The 18,639-nt window shown below is 38.7% G+C and overlaps 1 protein-coding gene across 6 annotated transcripts in view; it reads left to right on the forward strand.

Moving 5' to 3' along the window:
• The window catches only part of CUL5 (cullin 5), an 89,459-nt gene extending 71,696 nt beyond the window's left edge, over positions 1-17,763 (forward strand). For 5 of the 6 annotated variants that reach the window (XM_077808818.1, XM_077808848.1, XM_077808826.1 and 2 more), the window contains one exon: positions 1,997-3,645. In XM_077808818.1, coding sequence (XP_077664944.1) covers positions 1,997-2,191 — 195 coding nt within the window. In that variant the 3' untranslated portion in view covers positions 2,192-3,645. Of the gene's footprint in view, positions 1-1,996; positions 3,646-17,606 lie in introns of those variants that run through there. The other variant, XM_077808840.1, reaches the window with a different exon arrangement.
• The last annotated feature ends 876 nt before the right edge of the window (positions 17,764-18,639 follow it).

Genomic DNA, 18,639 nt, shown 5'->3' on the forward strand with positions numbered 1-18,639 from the left:
TATCATGGTTTTAATTTTTCTTTGACTGTTCTGTACACAGAATAGGTGAGAGCATCGTTCTTGTGAAAGACATATCAGCCTTTAAATACAAAGGAGTGACATGCTTTCTTCGAGAAGCTTTAACATCCCTTATTTCATTTAATTTCTAGTGAAGATTTAAAAGTACTTCACAAACTTAATAAAAAATGGAGTTCTGTAAAAATACATACTCATCTGGAAAGTCTCCAAGCTGATAACCCTCAATGGAGTCAATAAAACTATCATACACCACGCCTTGCAGTGGACTCTCAGCATTTCACAATTAACTTCAACTTGCAGTTTCTTTCTGATCATGGTCAGGGATTAGATTCCCCAGGTCACTGCAGCCAGCTCTCTAGCAAACTGTGCCACCTGGGTCCACTTGACATTTTGGCTCGTCTTTCAACAGAAATCTTGATTTATGCATGGTCATGGCTAAGCTAATGGAAACTCGTTTTGAGCTCCTTGATGCCTGAGAGCTTGTTTTTCAATGGAAAGATAATTTTTCTAATGACAATTACTTTAGCACACAGAGCAAGTGAATGCCTTAGTGGCTGACCCATGTTGTATACCAACCACAAAGTAAGGTAGCACGATGAATGCCTTCTAAATTCCTTCAAAAGTTGGTGACTGAAATCCATCATAGCTCTTAGTCATCCTCTCAGCAGTTAACTGTATACTCTCTATCCACCAACCTCTTCATGAAATGTATTCAGTAGCTGTTTAGGTGAATTAAGAAGGATGGTTGTAGGATGTGACTTTCAGTTCTTTCCAAACTAGCCGACAAATGATTATTCAAAGTAGAGATCTGTGTAGCATACTAACTTCAAAGATCTCTACAGTGCAGATCATTCCAAAGTAGTCTGTTGGTTAGGGGCATTCTGTTGTAAGCCCAAAGAAAACCAGCCCTTTTTAATGTTTTGCTCTTAGAGGTTATTAAAAACATAGCGTGTGCCCTTTTTTCTTCGGTGAGTGACTGAAGGCATTTGGTCCATCAATAACTGATATGGACAGTAAAATCATTACTATTCCCATCTTAGATATTTGCTGAGCAAAACATATAGTTTTAAACCAAACTTCATAGGAACATAGAGATTGCCATACTGGATCAAACTTATAGTCTGTCTAGTTCACTGTCCTGTTTCTGACAGTGGCCAGTGCCAGATGCTTCAAAGGAATGTTAAGATCCCTGCAGTAGGTGAATGTGGAGTATTCTGCTCTCCACATTAGATCTTACCTTGGTCTCTAATAGTTTAAAGGTGGGCTTAAACCCTGAAGCATGAAATTTAATATTCCTTCCAAAATCTTTGTTGATATTACCTATTACAATCTTTGATGTTGTTATCCATATAAATTTCCAATCTCTTTGAATTTTGCTAAGTTCTTGGCTTCTGGAACTTCGAGTGGTACTGAATTCTACAGTCTAATTATTCATTGTGTGGAACAAGTATTTTCTTTGATCAGTTTGTAATTTTTTTCCACCTTTTAGTTTCCTTGAATATCAACATGTTCTTGTGTTCCCAAACAACCTTCTGTATACCATTCATTATTTTTTCCAGCTGTTAAAGGCTATTCATCTCACCCATTTAATTCACATAGTTACTGCATTTCACACTGGTTAAATATGCATGTATGTGGAGTGATTTCCTCATGGGAAGATTCTGCCCTCATTTACTCTTATGCAGATCCACTGAAGTCAGTAGGATTGACTGGGCATGAACAAAAGCAGAAGTTAGCTCTAGGTTGCTTTTACTAAGGCCAACTATATATATTTTCTTTAGGATCTAGTGTTATAACTTAACAGGCTAAATTTCCTATTAGCAACATATTGAGGAAAAAAAAACATTTAATTGGTGTTCATCAAACTGAATTGCTCTCTTTCCTTTCCCACAGCCTCTCAATTAACCCTGTGTATTCATTTTGCCACTTGTACCCGATATTTCCAAAAACACTTTTCTTTTTTATCCCCCCCTACTAGGAGGCTATTATCCAAATAATGAAAATGCGGAAGAAAATTACTAATGCTCAGCTTCAGACTGAACTGGTAGAAATATTGAAAAACATGTTCTTGCCACAAAAGAAAATGATAAAAGAGCAAATTGAATGGCTTATAGAGCACAAATATATCAGAAGAGATGAATCGGATATCAACACCTTCATATACATGGCATAATTTGAAGAATCTGTAAGATGCCGAGAACACAAATTGAAGGGTGCTTGGGCAGACAGCTGCAACAGTTTTTGTGCTGGAGAAGGACTCATTTAAACTTTCATTACATATTAAAATCCCTGCCTTATCTTACAAGAGGACTATATTTTGCCAATCTCATTCAGCTAGCATGGTGGCATTCCCTTCATGTTGCACACTTTAACAGCATGCTGTTTTGTGGGAAACTTGCATTCATGAAGAGCCCATTGTGAGCTTTTTAAAGTAGATTTGATTTACACCCACCAAGAAGAATACAGGTTTGGGTTTTTAGATGAACAGTACTTGCACACAGAAAAAGACCTTTGAATACTCATGCACTGAGGAACTGCTATTAAGTTTGTTTTTGTTTTTAAATGCAATTAGGACTAGAAGTAGCACTTTCACTTTGTGTTTTGGATCAACAGAATAAATGTAGTGTCCACCTTTGGTGATCCTTTTTATGTATAACATTTGAGAGAGACACAGATGCATCACGACAGATATGTATTTGTTACAGTAACAACCTGTTGGCTCAAGCAGTGCTTCAATATAGTAACTGGATTTTAATATTGACATAGAAGTGACATAAAAATATTTCCAACTTGTGGATGTTGTTTTTCCTTAAGCAGGAGATCATTGTTTTATATCGTTTGCTGTAAACATATGGATATACATTGCTTATCTTATCTGAGCAGATGGTTTATTGCAATCCTTTTGAAAAGGTGAATCTTTCTTCTCCATAACTGTTTTATGGCCCAGTCTGTTATAGTGAACAGAAATATTAAGTGTATTCCCTTGTACATTTAATATTTGTATTCCATATGTTTGAATATAACTACATACATCTGAAGGCATTAAAAAGTAACTGATCCATAAGTCCCTTATGAGAAAATAACCCTTTGCAATTTCTGTACACACACAGTAGCATCATATCCAGGTATCCAATGGCTTTATGTTTGAGGGTTTAGACTCTTAATTGCCTAAAAGTCAATCTCCTTTAAAATAAATAAATACATAAAGCAGCAGCTGCCTATTGATCTGAAGTGAGCAGGAGATGAAGAATGTAGCTAAAGGAGACCTACAAAGGTTTAAGGAAGAAAAAATACCCAGTTTTAGTGTGTGAAGAGAAATTGTTAAAATTCCTGATGTGTATTTGGCAAATTTTAAATATTACTTCTGCCTTCAGCCATGTTAAGTAACCTCTTGGTAATACCTAACTCCCTCTCAAATGTTCCAGTGCTTATTGGGCTGATGACATCAGTATCGCTGGAGCAGAGAATCTGCCTTGGGGAGGGTGGGGGTGTGTGGAAGGTAAGTCAGCTTTTACTCAGTGTCATGTGAATACTCTTAGTTAGATGCTATCAGACAGCCTTGCAAAAACTGCCCTGAAAATTTACCAACCCAGGCACAACATCTACTTGTTTGCTTTTGATAATCGATAATGGAGAATTATCGATATCACCCTTTCCATAGGTGAGTGGGGAATTGAATTTTGCATGATCGCTGTAATGAGTAAAATAAGAGCATCTTACAAAAAAACAAATTGTGGGGATGGTCTTTTACTGCCTTAAGCCGACTGTGAGCTTGTCAACACTTAAAATGCTGCTGCGGCACAGCTGCACTGCTGCAGCACTTCAGCGTAGACACTACCTACACCATCGAGAGGGATTCTGCTGTTGGTGTAGGTAATCCACCTCCCCGAGAGGCAGTAACTAGGTCAACAGAAGAATTTTTCTGTCTACAGTGTGGGGGGGATAGGTTGGTGTAATGTCTCAGAGGTGTGGATTTTTCACACACCTGAGAGATGTAGCTGTGCTGATGTGAACTAGTGTAGACCAAGGCTGTGTCTCCTACCACTGAAGAATGTGCCAGTGTGAGTTCCTTAGAACAGTGCATATTTGACTTCTTGCTGCATAAGACATCTTCAGCTGCAGGAGGGCTTCATGGACGTGCAAGAGAGCGAGAAAAACTGATATGTGGCAATATAAAACTCGGATTGAAATCTCACTGCATACATTTATATGCCTTTATTGATGCTTATAAATGAGTGGATACTGTGAAAACATATTTCACCTTCAAGGTAGCATGGAAACATGAGATTTTTAGCCCTAAAATGTTACTATTCAGAATTAAAAGTAAATGGTGCTCTCTGTATTTTGCCAGTAACACACATGCCAACATTTTAAATTTAGAAAACGAAAATTAGTTTTGTTCTAAGAATAGAAATCTTTTTGTATGGTGCCACAAGATTTTCAGCATTTGTAACTTGATATTAAGAGTAATGCTCATTTGGGAATAATTGGGAAATGGCGAACAAGCCAGAATTTTAAAATAATTCTATTATGATGATCTGAGCACTTATTTTGAATATGTAACAGTTTACAACATTAAATCAGAGAATAATAGCCATGAAGTATTGTCACACACAGGCAAGTTAAATGTAAAAGTGGGCAATACTAATTTCTAAGCCCTAACCAAAATCTAGGAGACAGCTTTGAGATTGACTTTCATAAACAATTATGTCCCAGTTCACTTTGCATCCAGACAGCAACAAACTCTTAAATGCTAGTTATTTATATTTCTCCCTTCCCCTCCCACTCGCATATACTAAAATTATAACCTGTAACTTATCTAAACATACCTCATTATCTGGATGAGGGGAATTTATAATTAACAGCACGTCTACAACATTGTTACATTTTCCTTAGGTTTATATTTGAAAATAGATGTTATGTTAAGAAGCAAACAAACAAACCTTAAATCTGAGAATCACACTAGCAATTTCCTGAAGATGCAGAATCACATTTAGCATTCTTCATCAGGTTACCTTCACGAACATGCATTTAAAGCTAATATTATGAGGCATAGGTAGATACTTTCGGTAAAGTGTTTTGGGGATGGGAGGAGTTCTGATCTAAATAAAAATGAGATTCTTCACTTGCAATATGGCAACAATGCACTTTTAAAGCTGAAGTTTAGCAATGACTATATATCTCCAAAGACCTAGCTTAAAGAGGTGCTGCATCTGAAACACATGGTGCCACTCATGGTGTCACAGTGAATAGGTATGGAGTAAAACTGACTACAGAAGCGAAAATACAGTTTGTCACATTCTTAATGTCTCATTGAATTAAGAAACATTGTTAAATCCTTCTCTGTCCCAATAACTTAATGAAGATCTCAGTTTTAATTCTGAAGTCTTTCCACTGTTAGTGTCCATAGTTTCTGTTTAGTAATCTAATTCTCTTGCACTTGTTTTGAGCATAATACAATTACATTTCAAAAACAAAACAAATGGTGGCTTTCTTGTTTTCACATTTTCTTAAATGTGTAATATGTTCTGAATAGTCAGCATGTAAGATGCATATTTTAAAAACACAATGGGGTGAAAGATATGATAGTTTTTACAGAAAGATTTGCTGTCTTAGAGTCAAACAGTTTTCTATTTTCATCTAAATGACTGGGATGCTATCTTTGTAAATTCTTCGAGGTCATATGAAATATTCTTTGTGAAATAATACATGAAAGCTTTCCTGTCATATACACTATATGTAGTCTGGTGTGTTGAGCAAGCTTGAGTTCCTAGGTTGTAATATCAATCTACATATGGTATTTACAATTTTGAATGTGTGCCACTACATACTGAGATAATAATGCTGTACAATTTTGAATGGTAGCAGTTTCTTTATGGCAGTCCGGCTGAACTATTTTGATGTACTGCTTAATTTTTGAATTTTATTTTTTAAGTTGTATAATTTATTTTCTTGCAAAATAAAAATGTAATATAAAAGACTATTCATTTTAGCAAGATATGTTGGTGTCCTCCCCTGCAAATTTTTTAATGAGCATAGTACTCTTTCCTAATTATTATATTAGAAATACCACCGTGTGTGAAATCTACCTATTCTAAATTCCAGTGTATATTATGAGGTGAGCAGAGGACCAAAATATATAATGAAACAAGTTTTCAGTCCTCCTTTCTCACCTATGTAATTTGATTTAAGTGTGTGGGTGTATGTACATAGAGATGGATCTTTTGCTGTCGTTTTTTATGCTGTATGTTAAATTCCTTTTTAAAGGTGAAATGCAAATCTAAAATGAAAGGTAACTTAAGCCAAGAAATGTGGGCTGAATACCCTCAGTACCAGTGTTGCTCAGGAGTATACAGCACACAAATGGTGTGGTTCTTTTAAAAATTTATATATGTCCATGAAATTCTCTGGCACATCTTTGTTAAATACCTCCCAGAATAAATCACTTTGTGAAATCACTGATACCATTAGTTCCCCTGATTGCATAGTACTAGAACTATCTATCAGTGATGTCACCAAATTATGCAAGCTGATAGAACTTTCAGGAAGCTGATACTGTATAAACAATCCAAGATGAAGGAAAACTTTCAGCCAAGTTATTGATGCTGCTGTGACTTTCTGCTTTGACTGTTCTTGCCTTCTTTTTATTATGTTACAATTCTTATATTTCAGCTTTTTTGTATTTAAGGTGCACAGAGTAAATTTAGAATGTTTTGTGCCTTCTGATATATGCAAAGATTATTCTTTCTATGGAATAAATACTATTTTTGAATGAATATTCAGTGCTCATGGCAGTTTTCAGACTGGCAACCCTTGCATACAAGGCTTCCGTATACTATACTGCCAATGTTTCTCAATCCTGTTCACAAGAACTCAATGCAAAAGGTAAGTACAATCAGTTGCCAAGTCCCACAAATCCTTGGGAGGGCGCTTCCGCTACCACCTGCAGCAAGGAAAGTAGTTGGGATGATGGTCTTTGTGAAATGTGTCCACAAGAAATAAATAAGAGAAGCAACTCTTACAGAAATTCATTGTGTAGTATTGGGTGGTAACTTCTTCAGGTTCTACCATCTTATGTTAGACTTGAACCAATGACTTAAAGGTGAAAGGCTTTTTATCTATTTTAGTCTTCTGATCTATTTAGTTCCCTACTATGTTCAATTATGATTGTATCCATTAACATGTCTCCTGTTTATATTTGTGTGTGTGTGTTGTGGGAGTCGGGGGCGGGAATTTCCTCTGGTGTGGCTGAAAGAGAATCTTTTGTTGTTTTATAGCTATCTTTTGTCATGTGACCTTTCCATTTCTCCTGGTGTCCTGCCTTCATTTCATACTTGGTAGTTCTAGCTTCTGAAATCTCCCATGTAACATCAGTTGGACAATGTGAGCCAGATCCTGGGACATAATCTGGAGAGTACACATCACAAACTGAGGGGGCAGGGTATTACTCTCCGCTGATCCTGGGCCTGCTCTGTGCAAGGCCAATCTCCAGAGATAAGTGTAGCGTCTGCTCCAACTTATACCAGCTTTTAACAGCCCTGAGGGAGCCATAACCCTCGAAGCAGATAGTGTAGGAGACACTGTGCCACCAAATGATGCATAGGAGTTGTATTCCCTTGCCTCGTTTTGCTGGCTTGATTGGTCAGAGTCTGTCATTAGTGCTGTGGAGCCCCGGATCTGACCCTTTGACTTCCATTCCATTTACTTTCATGGTTCGATGCTGCATTCAAAAATAGTGTTGCCAGTGATCATGGATACCTTAATATGTGAAATATTTAAAATATCCCGTATTAAATGTTACATAACAGTTTATAAAGTGCTTTTGTACCTTTTATGCAGAAAGTAATCATATACAAGTAAAATAATTATTCTCTTACTTGCAATGATATTTTGATGTCTTGTCTTCTCTGCTTTCATTTTTAGAAGGTTTGGGGAATACTCTGATGCATATCATACTCACTGAATAGTCTTCAGGTGGACTATTTCACCCTTTTTGCCTTCTAATTTTATTCCTTGAGTTACTCATTGTACTAGTACTAGTAGTAATCATAGGAAAATGACATTTGCACCGCTCAAATCCCAGTGTAAACTAGTCTTTTACGTGAGAAATCTGTCTTGTTGCTTAAGTCTTTGGTTTACAACCAGTGGAGTGCTCAGATAACTTTTTTTTTTTTTTTTTTTAAATATAATGATGTCTTGTGTTTTATCTTCTGGGCCACAGAATTGCTATCCATTCTGCAGAAAACACTGATATATTATCTGATACCCTTGCTCACCTCTTGGCCAGGTACAGCATGCTTACTCATTGTATCCTGACTCATGTTTTTTCAGACTAGCAGGGCAAAAATCATTCTAGTGTGGGCAAGAGACACAATCATCCATAATGTTTGTGACTTTGTTTAAAATACATTCAAGTGAGAGAAACATTTTATAATTCTATCATGCTTTTCATGAGTGCAGTCAACATTGCTAAAGGAACCTGCACTGCAGGAATAAATGTGAAATCAAGGAGACCTGGAAACTTGACTTTGTTCTTAATTAGTCTATCTGTGCTTGTTTTCAGAATTTAGCATTAGAAAAGACATCCATGTCCAACCAAGCACCTTCTTTAATTTTATTTCTTTTTGTTACACTTAATCTTTAAATCTGTTTTCAGATTTAAGATTTTTAGCTGTTTTGAGCCAAGCTTTGAGCTCTGTTCCCTGTGTTATTTGTTCATATATAGTTAGTTGCTGAGCTGTATGGCTCTGGATCAGAGAAATGGAATTTTTTTAAGAGAGTAAGAGAGAGCTGCTTGGCAGTAATTGTCATGCCTGACTGCTTGTAAGAGGTTGGGGGCCATCATCTACCAAAAAGCAAGGAGCCAAATGAATTGCGATCTTGCCCCTGTCTCTGTAAGCTTCCCTCAGTCCCTCTAGTTTAGAGACCTGCTAGAGCTACTCACAGAAAGAGAGGTAGTAGCCAATGTAAACAAAGACCAAAAAAAAAAAGGAAAATGGCACTCTACATCAGAGGGAACACTCAGGATGTATGTAGAGTGGGAGAAGAAGAAAAAGAAATGTTGCCTTTATTGGTGAGTGATATTTTTTTCCCCCTAGTCATATGACAATCTCCTCTCCCATCCTATAACCAGCATTCTGGATTGTGACTGGAGGGTTATAGGGGGGTGAAATTGCTCAATTAGGGCAAACTACAAAGAATGGGGCTGACAGTCCCCCAAACTGGTGGTTATTCCTGTGACATTGCACTCTATATGATTTTATTAAAATATGCTAATGAGTATGAATATAATGTAACTGGAATATGCTTCATGCAAAAGGTCTCTTGTAAGGTATTACAAAGCTTATAGTCTACTGCCTGTGGTCATCCTATTTGTATAAATGTATCATTCTTGTATCTGAAACTAGAAATATGAAGTATAACTCTGAGGTCCTATTGTAGTTATGCCAAGTGTGGGCCATTAATGGCGGTCGACGGAAGCGATCTGTGTAGAAGACTGGACAGACTGGACAGTCTTGAAACAACAGACTGGACTTCTGCATTGCTTCCGTCGACATGCACGGGCTGAAATTGTAGAAAAGCAGCATCACTTGCCCCATAACCTCAGCCATGCTGAACACAACGCCATCAGGAACAATTCTGACATCATAATCAAAAAGGCTGACAAAGGAGGTGCTGTTGTCATCATGAATAAGTTGGAATATGAACAAGAGGCTGCTAGGCAGCTCTCTAACTCTACATTCTACTTGCCATTATCTTCTGATCCCACTGAGGATTACCAAAAGAAACTACACCATCTGCTCAAGAAACTCCCTGAAAAAGCACAGGAACAGATCTGTACAGGCACATGCCTAGAACCCTGAGCAGGGGTATTCTGTCTTCTTCCCAAGATCCATAGACCTGGGAATCCTGGATGCCCCATCATCTCAGTCATTGGCACCCTGACAGCAGGATTGTCTGGCTATGTGGACTCTCTCCTCAAGCCCTACGCTACCAGCACTCCCTGCTATCTTCGAGACACCACTGACTTCCTGAGGAAACTACAATCTATCGGTGATCTTCCAGAAAACACCTTTCTGGCCACTATGAATGGAGAATCCTTCTACACCAACATTCCACACAAAGATGGACTACAAGCTATCAGGAACAGTATCCCCGATAATGTCACGGCAAACCTGGTGGCTGACCTTTGTAACTTTGTCCTCACCCACAACTATTTCACATTTGGGGACAATATATACCTTCAAGTCAGCGGCACTGCTATGGGTACCTGCATGGCCCCACAGAATGCCAACGTTTTTATGGCTGACTTAGAACAACGCTTCCTTAGCTCTCATCCCCTAATGCCCCTATTCTATTTGTGCTACACTGATGACCTCTTCATCATCTGGACCCATGGGAAGGAGGCCCCTGAGGAATTCCACCATGATTTCAACAACTTCCATTCCACCATCAACCTCAACCTAGAACAGTCAACACAAACGGTCCATTTCCTGGACCACTACTGTGCTAATACGCGATGGTCACATAAACGCCACTCTATACCTGAAACCTACTGACTGCTATACTTAAATACATGCGTCCAGCTTCCATCCAGGACACACCACATGATCCATTGTCTACAGCCAAGCTCTAAGATACAATTGCATTTGCTCCAATCCCTCAGACAGAGACAAACACCTACAAGATCTCTATCAAGCATTCTTACAACTACAGTACCCACCTGCTGAAGTGAAAAAACAGATTGACAGAGCCAGAAGAGTACCCAGAATTCACCTACTACAGGACAGGCCCACAAAGAAAACAAGGGAAGCCACTAGCTGTCACCTTCAGCCCCCAACTAAAACCTCTCCAGCACGTCATCAAAGATTTACAACATATCCTGAAAAATGATCCCTCACTCTCACAGATCTTGGGAGACAGCCCCACCCTCGCTTACAGACAGCCCCACAACCTGAAGCAAATACTCACCAACAACCACACATCACCCAACTAAACCACTAACCCAGGAACCTATCCTTGCAACAAAGCCCGACGCCAACTCTGTCCACATATTTAGTCAAGTGACACCATCATAGCACCTAATCACATTAGCCACACCTTCAGGGGCTTGTTCACCTGCACATCTACCAATGTGATATATGCCATCATGTGCCAGCAATGCCCCTCTGCCATGTACACTGGTCAAACTGGACAGTCTCTACGCAAAAGAATAAATGAACACAAATCTGACATCAGGAATCATAACATTCAAAAACCAGTAGAACACTTCAAGCTCTGTGGCCACTCAGTAAAAGATTTAAGGGTGGCAATTTTGCAACAGAAAAGCTTCAAAAACAGACTCCAAGGAGAAACTGCTGAGCTTGAATTAATATGCAAACTAGATACCATTAACTTGGGTTTGAATAGAGACTGGGAGTGACTGGTTCATTACACATATTGAATGTATTTCCTTAAGTATCCTCACACCTTCTTGTCAACTGTCTAAATGGGCCATCTTGATTATCACTACAAAAGTTTTTTTTCTCCTGTTGATAAAGCTCATCTTAACTAATTAGCCCCTCAGTTTGTATGATAACTTCCAACTTATCTGTATGTGTGTGTGTGTGTATGTATATATATCTTACTATATGTTCCATTCTGTGCATCCGATGAAGTGGGCTGTAGCCCACGAAAGCTTGTGCTCTAATACATTTGTTAGTCTCTAAGGTGCCACAAGTACTTCTGTTCTTTTTGTGGATACAGACTAACACGGCTCCTACTCAGAAATCTGTTTTACTTGTAAGTCTTCCTGTATACCTGTGGGCTGGCAGGTGGGTAATGAAGTCTTACAGTGACATGATCATGTCACCTGAACTGGAATCCATCTTAAACCTGGTGCTTTTCTATTGAGAAGAGGGGTGGCAACCCAGAGGGACAAATGATTCCCGCCTTATGCAAAAGATATATAAGTGGATAGAACAGAACAAAGGGGGCGGCCATCATGAGAGATCCCCTAGCTACCACTTGAGCTGGAACAAGGGCTGTACCAAGGGAAAGGATTGTGCCCAGACTAGGAAGGTGTCCAGTCTGTGAAAGAAACTTATTGAAACATCTCTGAGGATGAGATTTTACCTGTAGTCAATTTTATTACTGTACTAGACTTAGACTTGCGTGTTTTATTTTATTTTTGCTTGGTAATTCACTTTGTTCCATCTGTTACTACTTGGAACCACTTAAATCCTACTTTCTGTATTTAATAAAATCACGTTTTGCTTATTCATTAACCCAGGGTATGTATTAATACCGGGGTGGGGGGGAACAGCTGTGCATATCTCTCTATCAGTGTTATAGAGGCCGAACAATTTATAAGCTTTATACAGGGTACAACTGATTTATTTGGGGTTTGGACCCATTGGGAGTTGAGCATCTGAGTGTTAAAGACAGGAACACTTCCCAAGCTGCTTTCAATTAAGCCTACAGCTGTTAAGGGACATGGTTCAGACCTGGGTGTGGATTTGCAGCAGGCTAATGGGTCTGGCTCAAACCAGGCAGAGCACTGAAGTCTTAAGCTGCCAGGGCAGGAAAGCAGGAGCAGAAGTAGTCTTGGCACATCAGGTGGCAGCCCCCAAGGGAGTTTCTGTGATCCAACCTGTCACAATTCCAATACTTGGATTTACCAAGCCAGAAACAAAAGAGCTTTTATGATGCTTTATTAGTTACTCAGAAGCCAAAAATACAGTTCCCTTAAAGCAGTCCAGCCTTGGGCTTCCACCCAGACAGCCAAGTCAGATATGACGATGGTTGAAAATTTTGTTCATCATATAAAAAGTTCTACCAATCCCAAAGGATTGGACACCTCACAGGTTAATGAATATTTCAGATCTTACCCAAATGGCATACCTGGCATACATCAAAAGAAATTAACAGCCAGAGGAGTTAATTCCACAAAGAAATCTGCCAGCAGACCAAGGGATGCAATCATTCCCCTCTATTCGACGTTGGTGAGGCCTCATCTGGAGTACTGTGTCCAGTTTTGGGCCCCATACTACAAGAAAATACAAGATGTGGAAAAAAATCAGAAAGCGTCCAGCGGAAGACAAAAAAATTAGGGGACTGGAACACATGATTTATGAGGAGAGGCTGAGGGAACTGGGATTGTTTAGTCTGCGGAAGAGAAGAATGAGTGGGGATTTGATAGCTGCTTTCAACTACCTGAGAGGTGGTTCCAGAGAGGATGGTTCTAGACTATTCTCAGTGGTAGAAGAGGACAGGACAAGGAGTAATGGTCTCAAGTTGCAGTGCGGGAGGTTTAGGTTGGATATTAGGAAAAACTTTTTCACTAGGAGGGTGGTGAAACACTGGAATGCGTTACCTAGGGAGGTGGTAGAATCTCCTTCCTTAGAAGTTTTTAAGGTCAGGCTTGACAAAGCCCTGGCTGGGATGATTTAATTGGGGATTGGTCCTGCTTTGAGCAGGGGGTTGGACTAGATGACCTCCTGAGGTCCCTTCCAACCCTGATATTCTATGAAATACATGCATACAGCCAATTCTAATTCACTAAAGTAAAATTTATTTTAAAAAAGAGAGTATTGGTTAAAAGATCAGTATACATACAGACTTGAATATAATGCTTAGGTCAGTTTCAGAGTAGAGATGGTGGTCTTCAGAGTTGCATAGAGTTTTTTCAGAATTAGTCCATAGGTTATAGTCCAAATATTCAATATCAGGGCAGTCCGGATGGCACTGGAGATCTGTCTTACAACTCAAACTTCCCCTGAATAAAGCTTAAGCGGATATGAGATGAAAGGATTAGGTCCCAAGAGTTTTTATAGAGATTTTTGCAGCCTCTTGACCATGCAGTCCTGGGATGAACAATAGTGTTTTTTGAAGTAACCTATTTCCTAAACATCACCAGTCATTAACTGCATGGATTAATATAAGGTAATTATCAATTGAGCAGTTCGTAGACCGTTTACTACAAACTTCATCTAAATGTTAATATTCCCTTTTGATCTGTGAATCAATAGCTATAGTAATAGACAGGAACTGTCTGTTTACATGGCTAACATTTAGCAAGATATAAGTAAATGCATACAATTAGTAGTACCTCTAATTCTCTAATAATACAGGTTTGCATTTCAAAGCTCTAGTCCATTTGACATGGTTATGTTAACTATTTCTAAGAAATAGCCCTAATTATCATTTTATACACTTCTCTAAAAAGTCTTCAAAGGTTAAATTAGGGTCAGTTAGTCTGCAAGTTGCTTAACCTTTTTTGGCCCTGTATCATATGGATAGTTAGTGCAGTACCTGAGGAGGGAAGGTCTTACCATATGGTGCTACTTGCAGGACCCTCTATTCAAAAGAGGTATTCTGGGATTTGCAGAGGTCCGGCTGATAGTATTGTATGAAGGTGTGAGGAGATCAGCAGGTTGCTGCCTTAAATCCTTCATAGGTTTTATTTAGGTGTGGCAGGTGAGAGGATGGGGGGTGTCCTGATAGATTGAGAATATATGATGAGAGAGAAATAGTGACCCTGTCCTGGGAATGCAGAAACCAAGTGTTGGGAATGCTCTAATAAGATTGTGGTTGTTCATAGCTTTTTCTTCACTGGGAGGTGATACACTGACAATCAGGAATTTTGTAAGAGCCTGGGGCTGAAGAAAACCTGAAGGGCAAGGTAGTAAATTAAAAGTGGTTGTCCTCAAGAACACATTATAGGAAATGGCAGGGATGTGGTGGCATGCTGAGCAGGGAAGCGGTGACTGATCTCAGCAGGGCTTGTTACCCCAAGGATTTCTCTCAGCTAGGGTGGTCTCAAGAATACCAAGGTGACATGGCCCATTTGTCCGATAAGTGATTGACACAAGCAGTATCTCTAAAAACAAACACTTTATTGACACAACACAGCACAACACTGTCACAATAGACGAAGAGCACCCCAAATTGAAGTTACATATAATTGGGAGTGATGCTGAGTGGTGGTGCCCTGCTTCTGATGACCAGTCTTCCACGGGTCACTGGCAGCAGTTCTCTCGAGTCAAGTCTTCATGGGGCCTCTTCTCTTTTCTTTCTGCTCTCCTACAAACACTCACTGACTGACTGATTCTTATATCACTCTTGTTTTTCTCACTTTTGCTTATATTTTTCTGTCAGGACCCTTGGTGCATGTACCAGCATTGCAACACAGTATCTAAATGCACCCAATCTTGTGATTAACTGCCTCACCAGTGCTTTTTATTTTCCCACCAGTTTTTGTTGCTACATGTTCTCTTACCTTCAGCTAATGGTGGAATGGTACCTCAGTGATGTGCTTACTTAACACACAATGGTGGCAAGATTTATAATAGGAGTAACTCGTTCTCTGCTATCAGTCCCCTCCTTGATGATTCATAGAATCATAGGTTTCAGAGTAACAGCCGTGTTAGTCTGTATTCGCAAAAAGAAAAGGAGTACTTGTGGCATCTTAGAGACTAACCAATTTATTGGAAACGAAAGCTCATGCTCAAATAAATTGGTTAGTCTCTAAGGTGCCACAAGTACTCCTTTTCTTTTTTCATAGAATCATAGAATATCAGGGTTGGAAGGGACCTCAGGAGGTCATGTAGTCCAACCCCCTGCTCAAAGCAGGACCAATCCCCAATTTTTGCCCCAGATCCCTAAATGGCCCCCTCAAGGATTGAACTCACAACCCTGGGTTTAGCAGGCCAATGCTCAAAACACTGAGCTATCCCTCCCCACCCCAACCATATATATACATACACAGACATTATATATATATATATATATATATATATATATATATATATATATATATGGTTGTCATATATATACATACATATATATATATATATATATATATGGTTGTCATATATATACATACACAGACACTCAATTATCACCATTTAGTAAGGTCAGTGGATATTTGGCTTTGTCCAACATTAGCTCCAGGCTCCCTTAGGGACTGAGCAGGTGTGGCTTCTTGTTGGCACAATACCTTATTACCCCTGATTTTGCCTCACTAGGACGATGTAACCATTTCAATTCTTTTTAAAGTGCATATGCTGCAGTTGCTTAATCCAGCATGCCACAATAACAGGACCACTACCAATATCTGAAACGCTAAAAACATTGCAATGGGATGCAGAATTGCATTAAAGCACTGTGGGAGACTATTTACCATTTATGTTTTGTAATCCCTTTTACTTTCTTTACAATTTGTTTAATTTTATTAACTGTGTGGTGTACAGTTGTCATAACCCTGCGTGCATTAGTTTGAGGTTTTTTGCAAACAGTTTTACAAATTTGTATAATTTAACCCTTATCTTTAGATACGCTAAAATTTACATTTAATTACAACAATTATATTACATAAATGTAGATTTATTAGTAATATAACACTTGTAAGGCATGTATGAAAGGAGAGAGAAATTTAAATTATGGATGATCAAGCCCTTGACAAATAGGCTGTCCTACTATGCACATTAAAATGACTTAGAGAACTATATGCCATATACATTTTTTTCATAAAATCTGGAGGCACTGTTAAATGAAAATGTAATTTTCAGCCTTCATACTGAAAGAGCATTTGTATGCCATTACGACGACCATATATTAATGTGTAAGTGCTCAGTTCAGTTCTTTTTCCTTTTTAATTTCAACCTTTAGCATTCAGTGTTCTGCCTGCTTGTTTGTGGAACTTTGCCAGTGCTTTTCCTTTTTTCTAGCATTATTACAAAGTTCAATAACCTTTTGTTGAATAGTCCAAATAACACAAAAGTTTTTACTTTCCAATACCTTCCTGCATAAAATGCAGTTATAACCAGTTTTCCTATATACACAACTACAGACCCATTATATGAGAGAAGATTTAATTGATAGTGGCATTTTCCTTTAAATTAAAAAAAAAGAAACAGAAGGCTGTACAGCATTACTGTTGCAAATGTTTGCTGGAATACACAATGAATTACCACACTGCTTTGCCCTACTTGTGGGTCAATGTTTAACAAAACAGAGCTCTGGTTGGCAGTGTTGTGGGCCCATTCTAGCAATATGGTGTCATTTTCTCCCCTTACCCGTTTAGAAGCATACAACGCTACAAATGCACATGAGGGATTTTCTGAGTGTTTGGTGGCAGTAAGTGTGGTGGGTTTAGAAGGTATTATCCCTGAGCCATTTATTAATCCATAATTGCCCTGGTTGATTTACTTCCCACCATATGATTCACTGCTCGCTCTTTTGGGACCAGCTGGTTGAGGAAAATCATGAGGGATGATAGCACCTGGGTTTGCAAGAGGGGCAAAGGAGATAAATCACTCGTAAGTAATGTCTGCAACTATATTTCAGTCACATGTGAGTCCCAGGGTAACTTCAATGTACCAATTCCCTACAGCCTTTCCAATAGCACTGGGAAATGAATATACACAGCTGACATACACATTCAGAAGTCATATTGATGCTTTAGAGCCCTCTACTGGAATGTACATTGTTTAGGGCACTAGACCACCTGGCTCTCAAAGGTCTTATGTGGAAGACAGCAGGGCTTAGTCATTTTAGGAGCCAAGGTTTGTACATGAGTGTAAATTTTGCTTGTTTCATTTTCTCAGAACTGACAATGAAGTAGCAGCTTGGTGGCAACATGCAGGAGTAACCCAAAGGACCAGGATAGCAGTCTCAGTAAATTGTCCATCACTTTCTCCAAGGGGTTAGAGAAAGGAAGGAATTGCACTAAACTTACAAAGGTAGTCCTGATGATAATTCCTATGTTCAATGCCATTTTCATAACATCTATTATTGTTCTGTTTTGTATTTAAAATGAGAAAATAAAGGTTATTTTGTGTACAAAACCTATAGCTATTGATTTATTTTACATTTTTCATTCCTTTTCCATTTTTGCCATAACAAGTATAACAAATAATTGATCCACCCATTACCTACTTTTTTAGACACACCTCTAACATACTTCAGACATGTTACATAGGTACTGTTCAACCTCCAGTATGGGTGGATGAGTGTCAGAGAGGGAGAAGTAGACCAGGAGAGTGAATTTGTGGGCAAATTGAGCAAAATATAAACACGATGCTTTTAGAAAGATTGGGGTTTACTGCCTGTACTACTACATATTAAATGCTGAAAATCTGGTCCTTGCTGTAAAATATTTAAGTAGACCTATTCCTAGGCCTGAAAATCTTAGTCTAACAGACAACGATCATATACAGAATGCTGCAGAATGTTTCCTCAGCAACATGAGCTGCAGCAAGCAAATGTTATCCATCTGCTGCTCTGTACCCTGGCTTCCCATAGAATATCAAGTCAAGTTCAAGGTGCTCATTGGTCTGGGCCCAGCATATCTAAAAGATCAACTGAAGCTCTAGGATGAAGACTGATAGTTCCATTCTGCCAGAGGAGTAGAGTTGTTTATTTGAGACCAAATTACCAATGTCAGGCAGGGTTATTAATACAGTATAGGCAAAAGGTTCTATATGATACCAGTATCCAAAGAGCAGTCCCATGCAGCCAGATTACATTTCCCTTAGGAAGATGATGTGTTCCCCAAAGCTATGCCCCTAAAGCCATCCTTTTATACCCTACTTGTTTACCAGAAAAATGTACCGAACATGTCATTTTATTAGTCAGCTT

The sequence above is a fragment of the Eretmochelys imbricata genome, chromosome 1, assembly GCF_965152235.1.
Source record: "Eretmochelys imbricata isolate rEreImb1 chromosome 1, rEreImb1.hap1, whole genome shotgun sequence".
In the NCBI taxonomy this organism is placed as follows: Eukaryota; Metazoa; Chordata; order Testudines; family Cheloniidae; genus Eretmochelys; species Eretmochelys imbricata.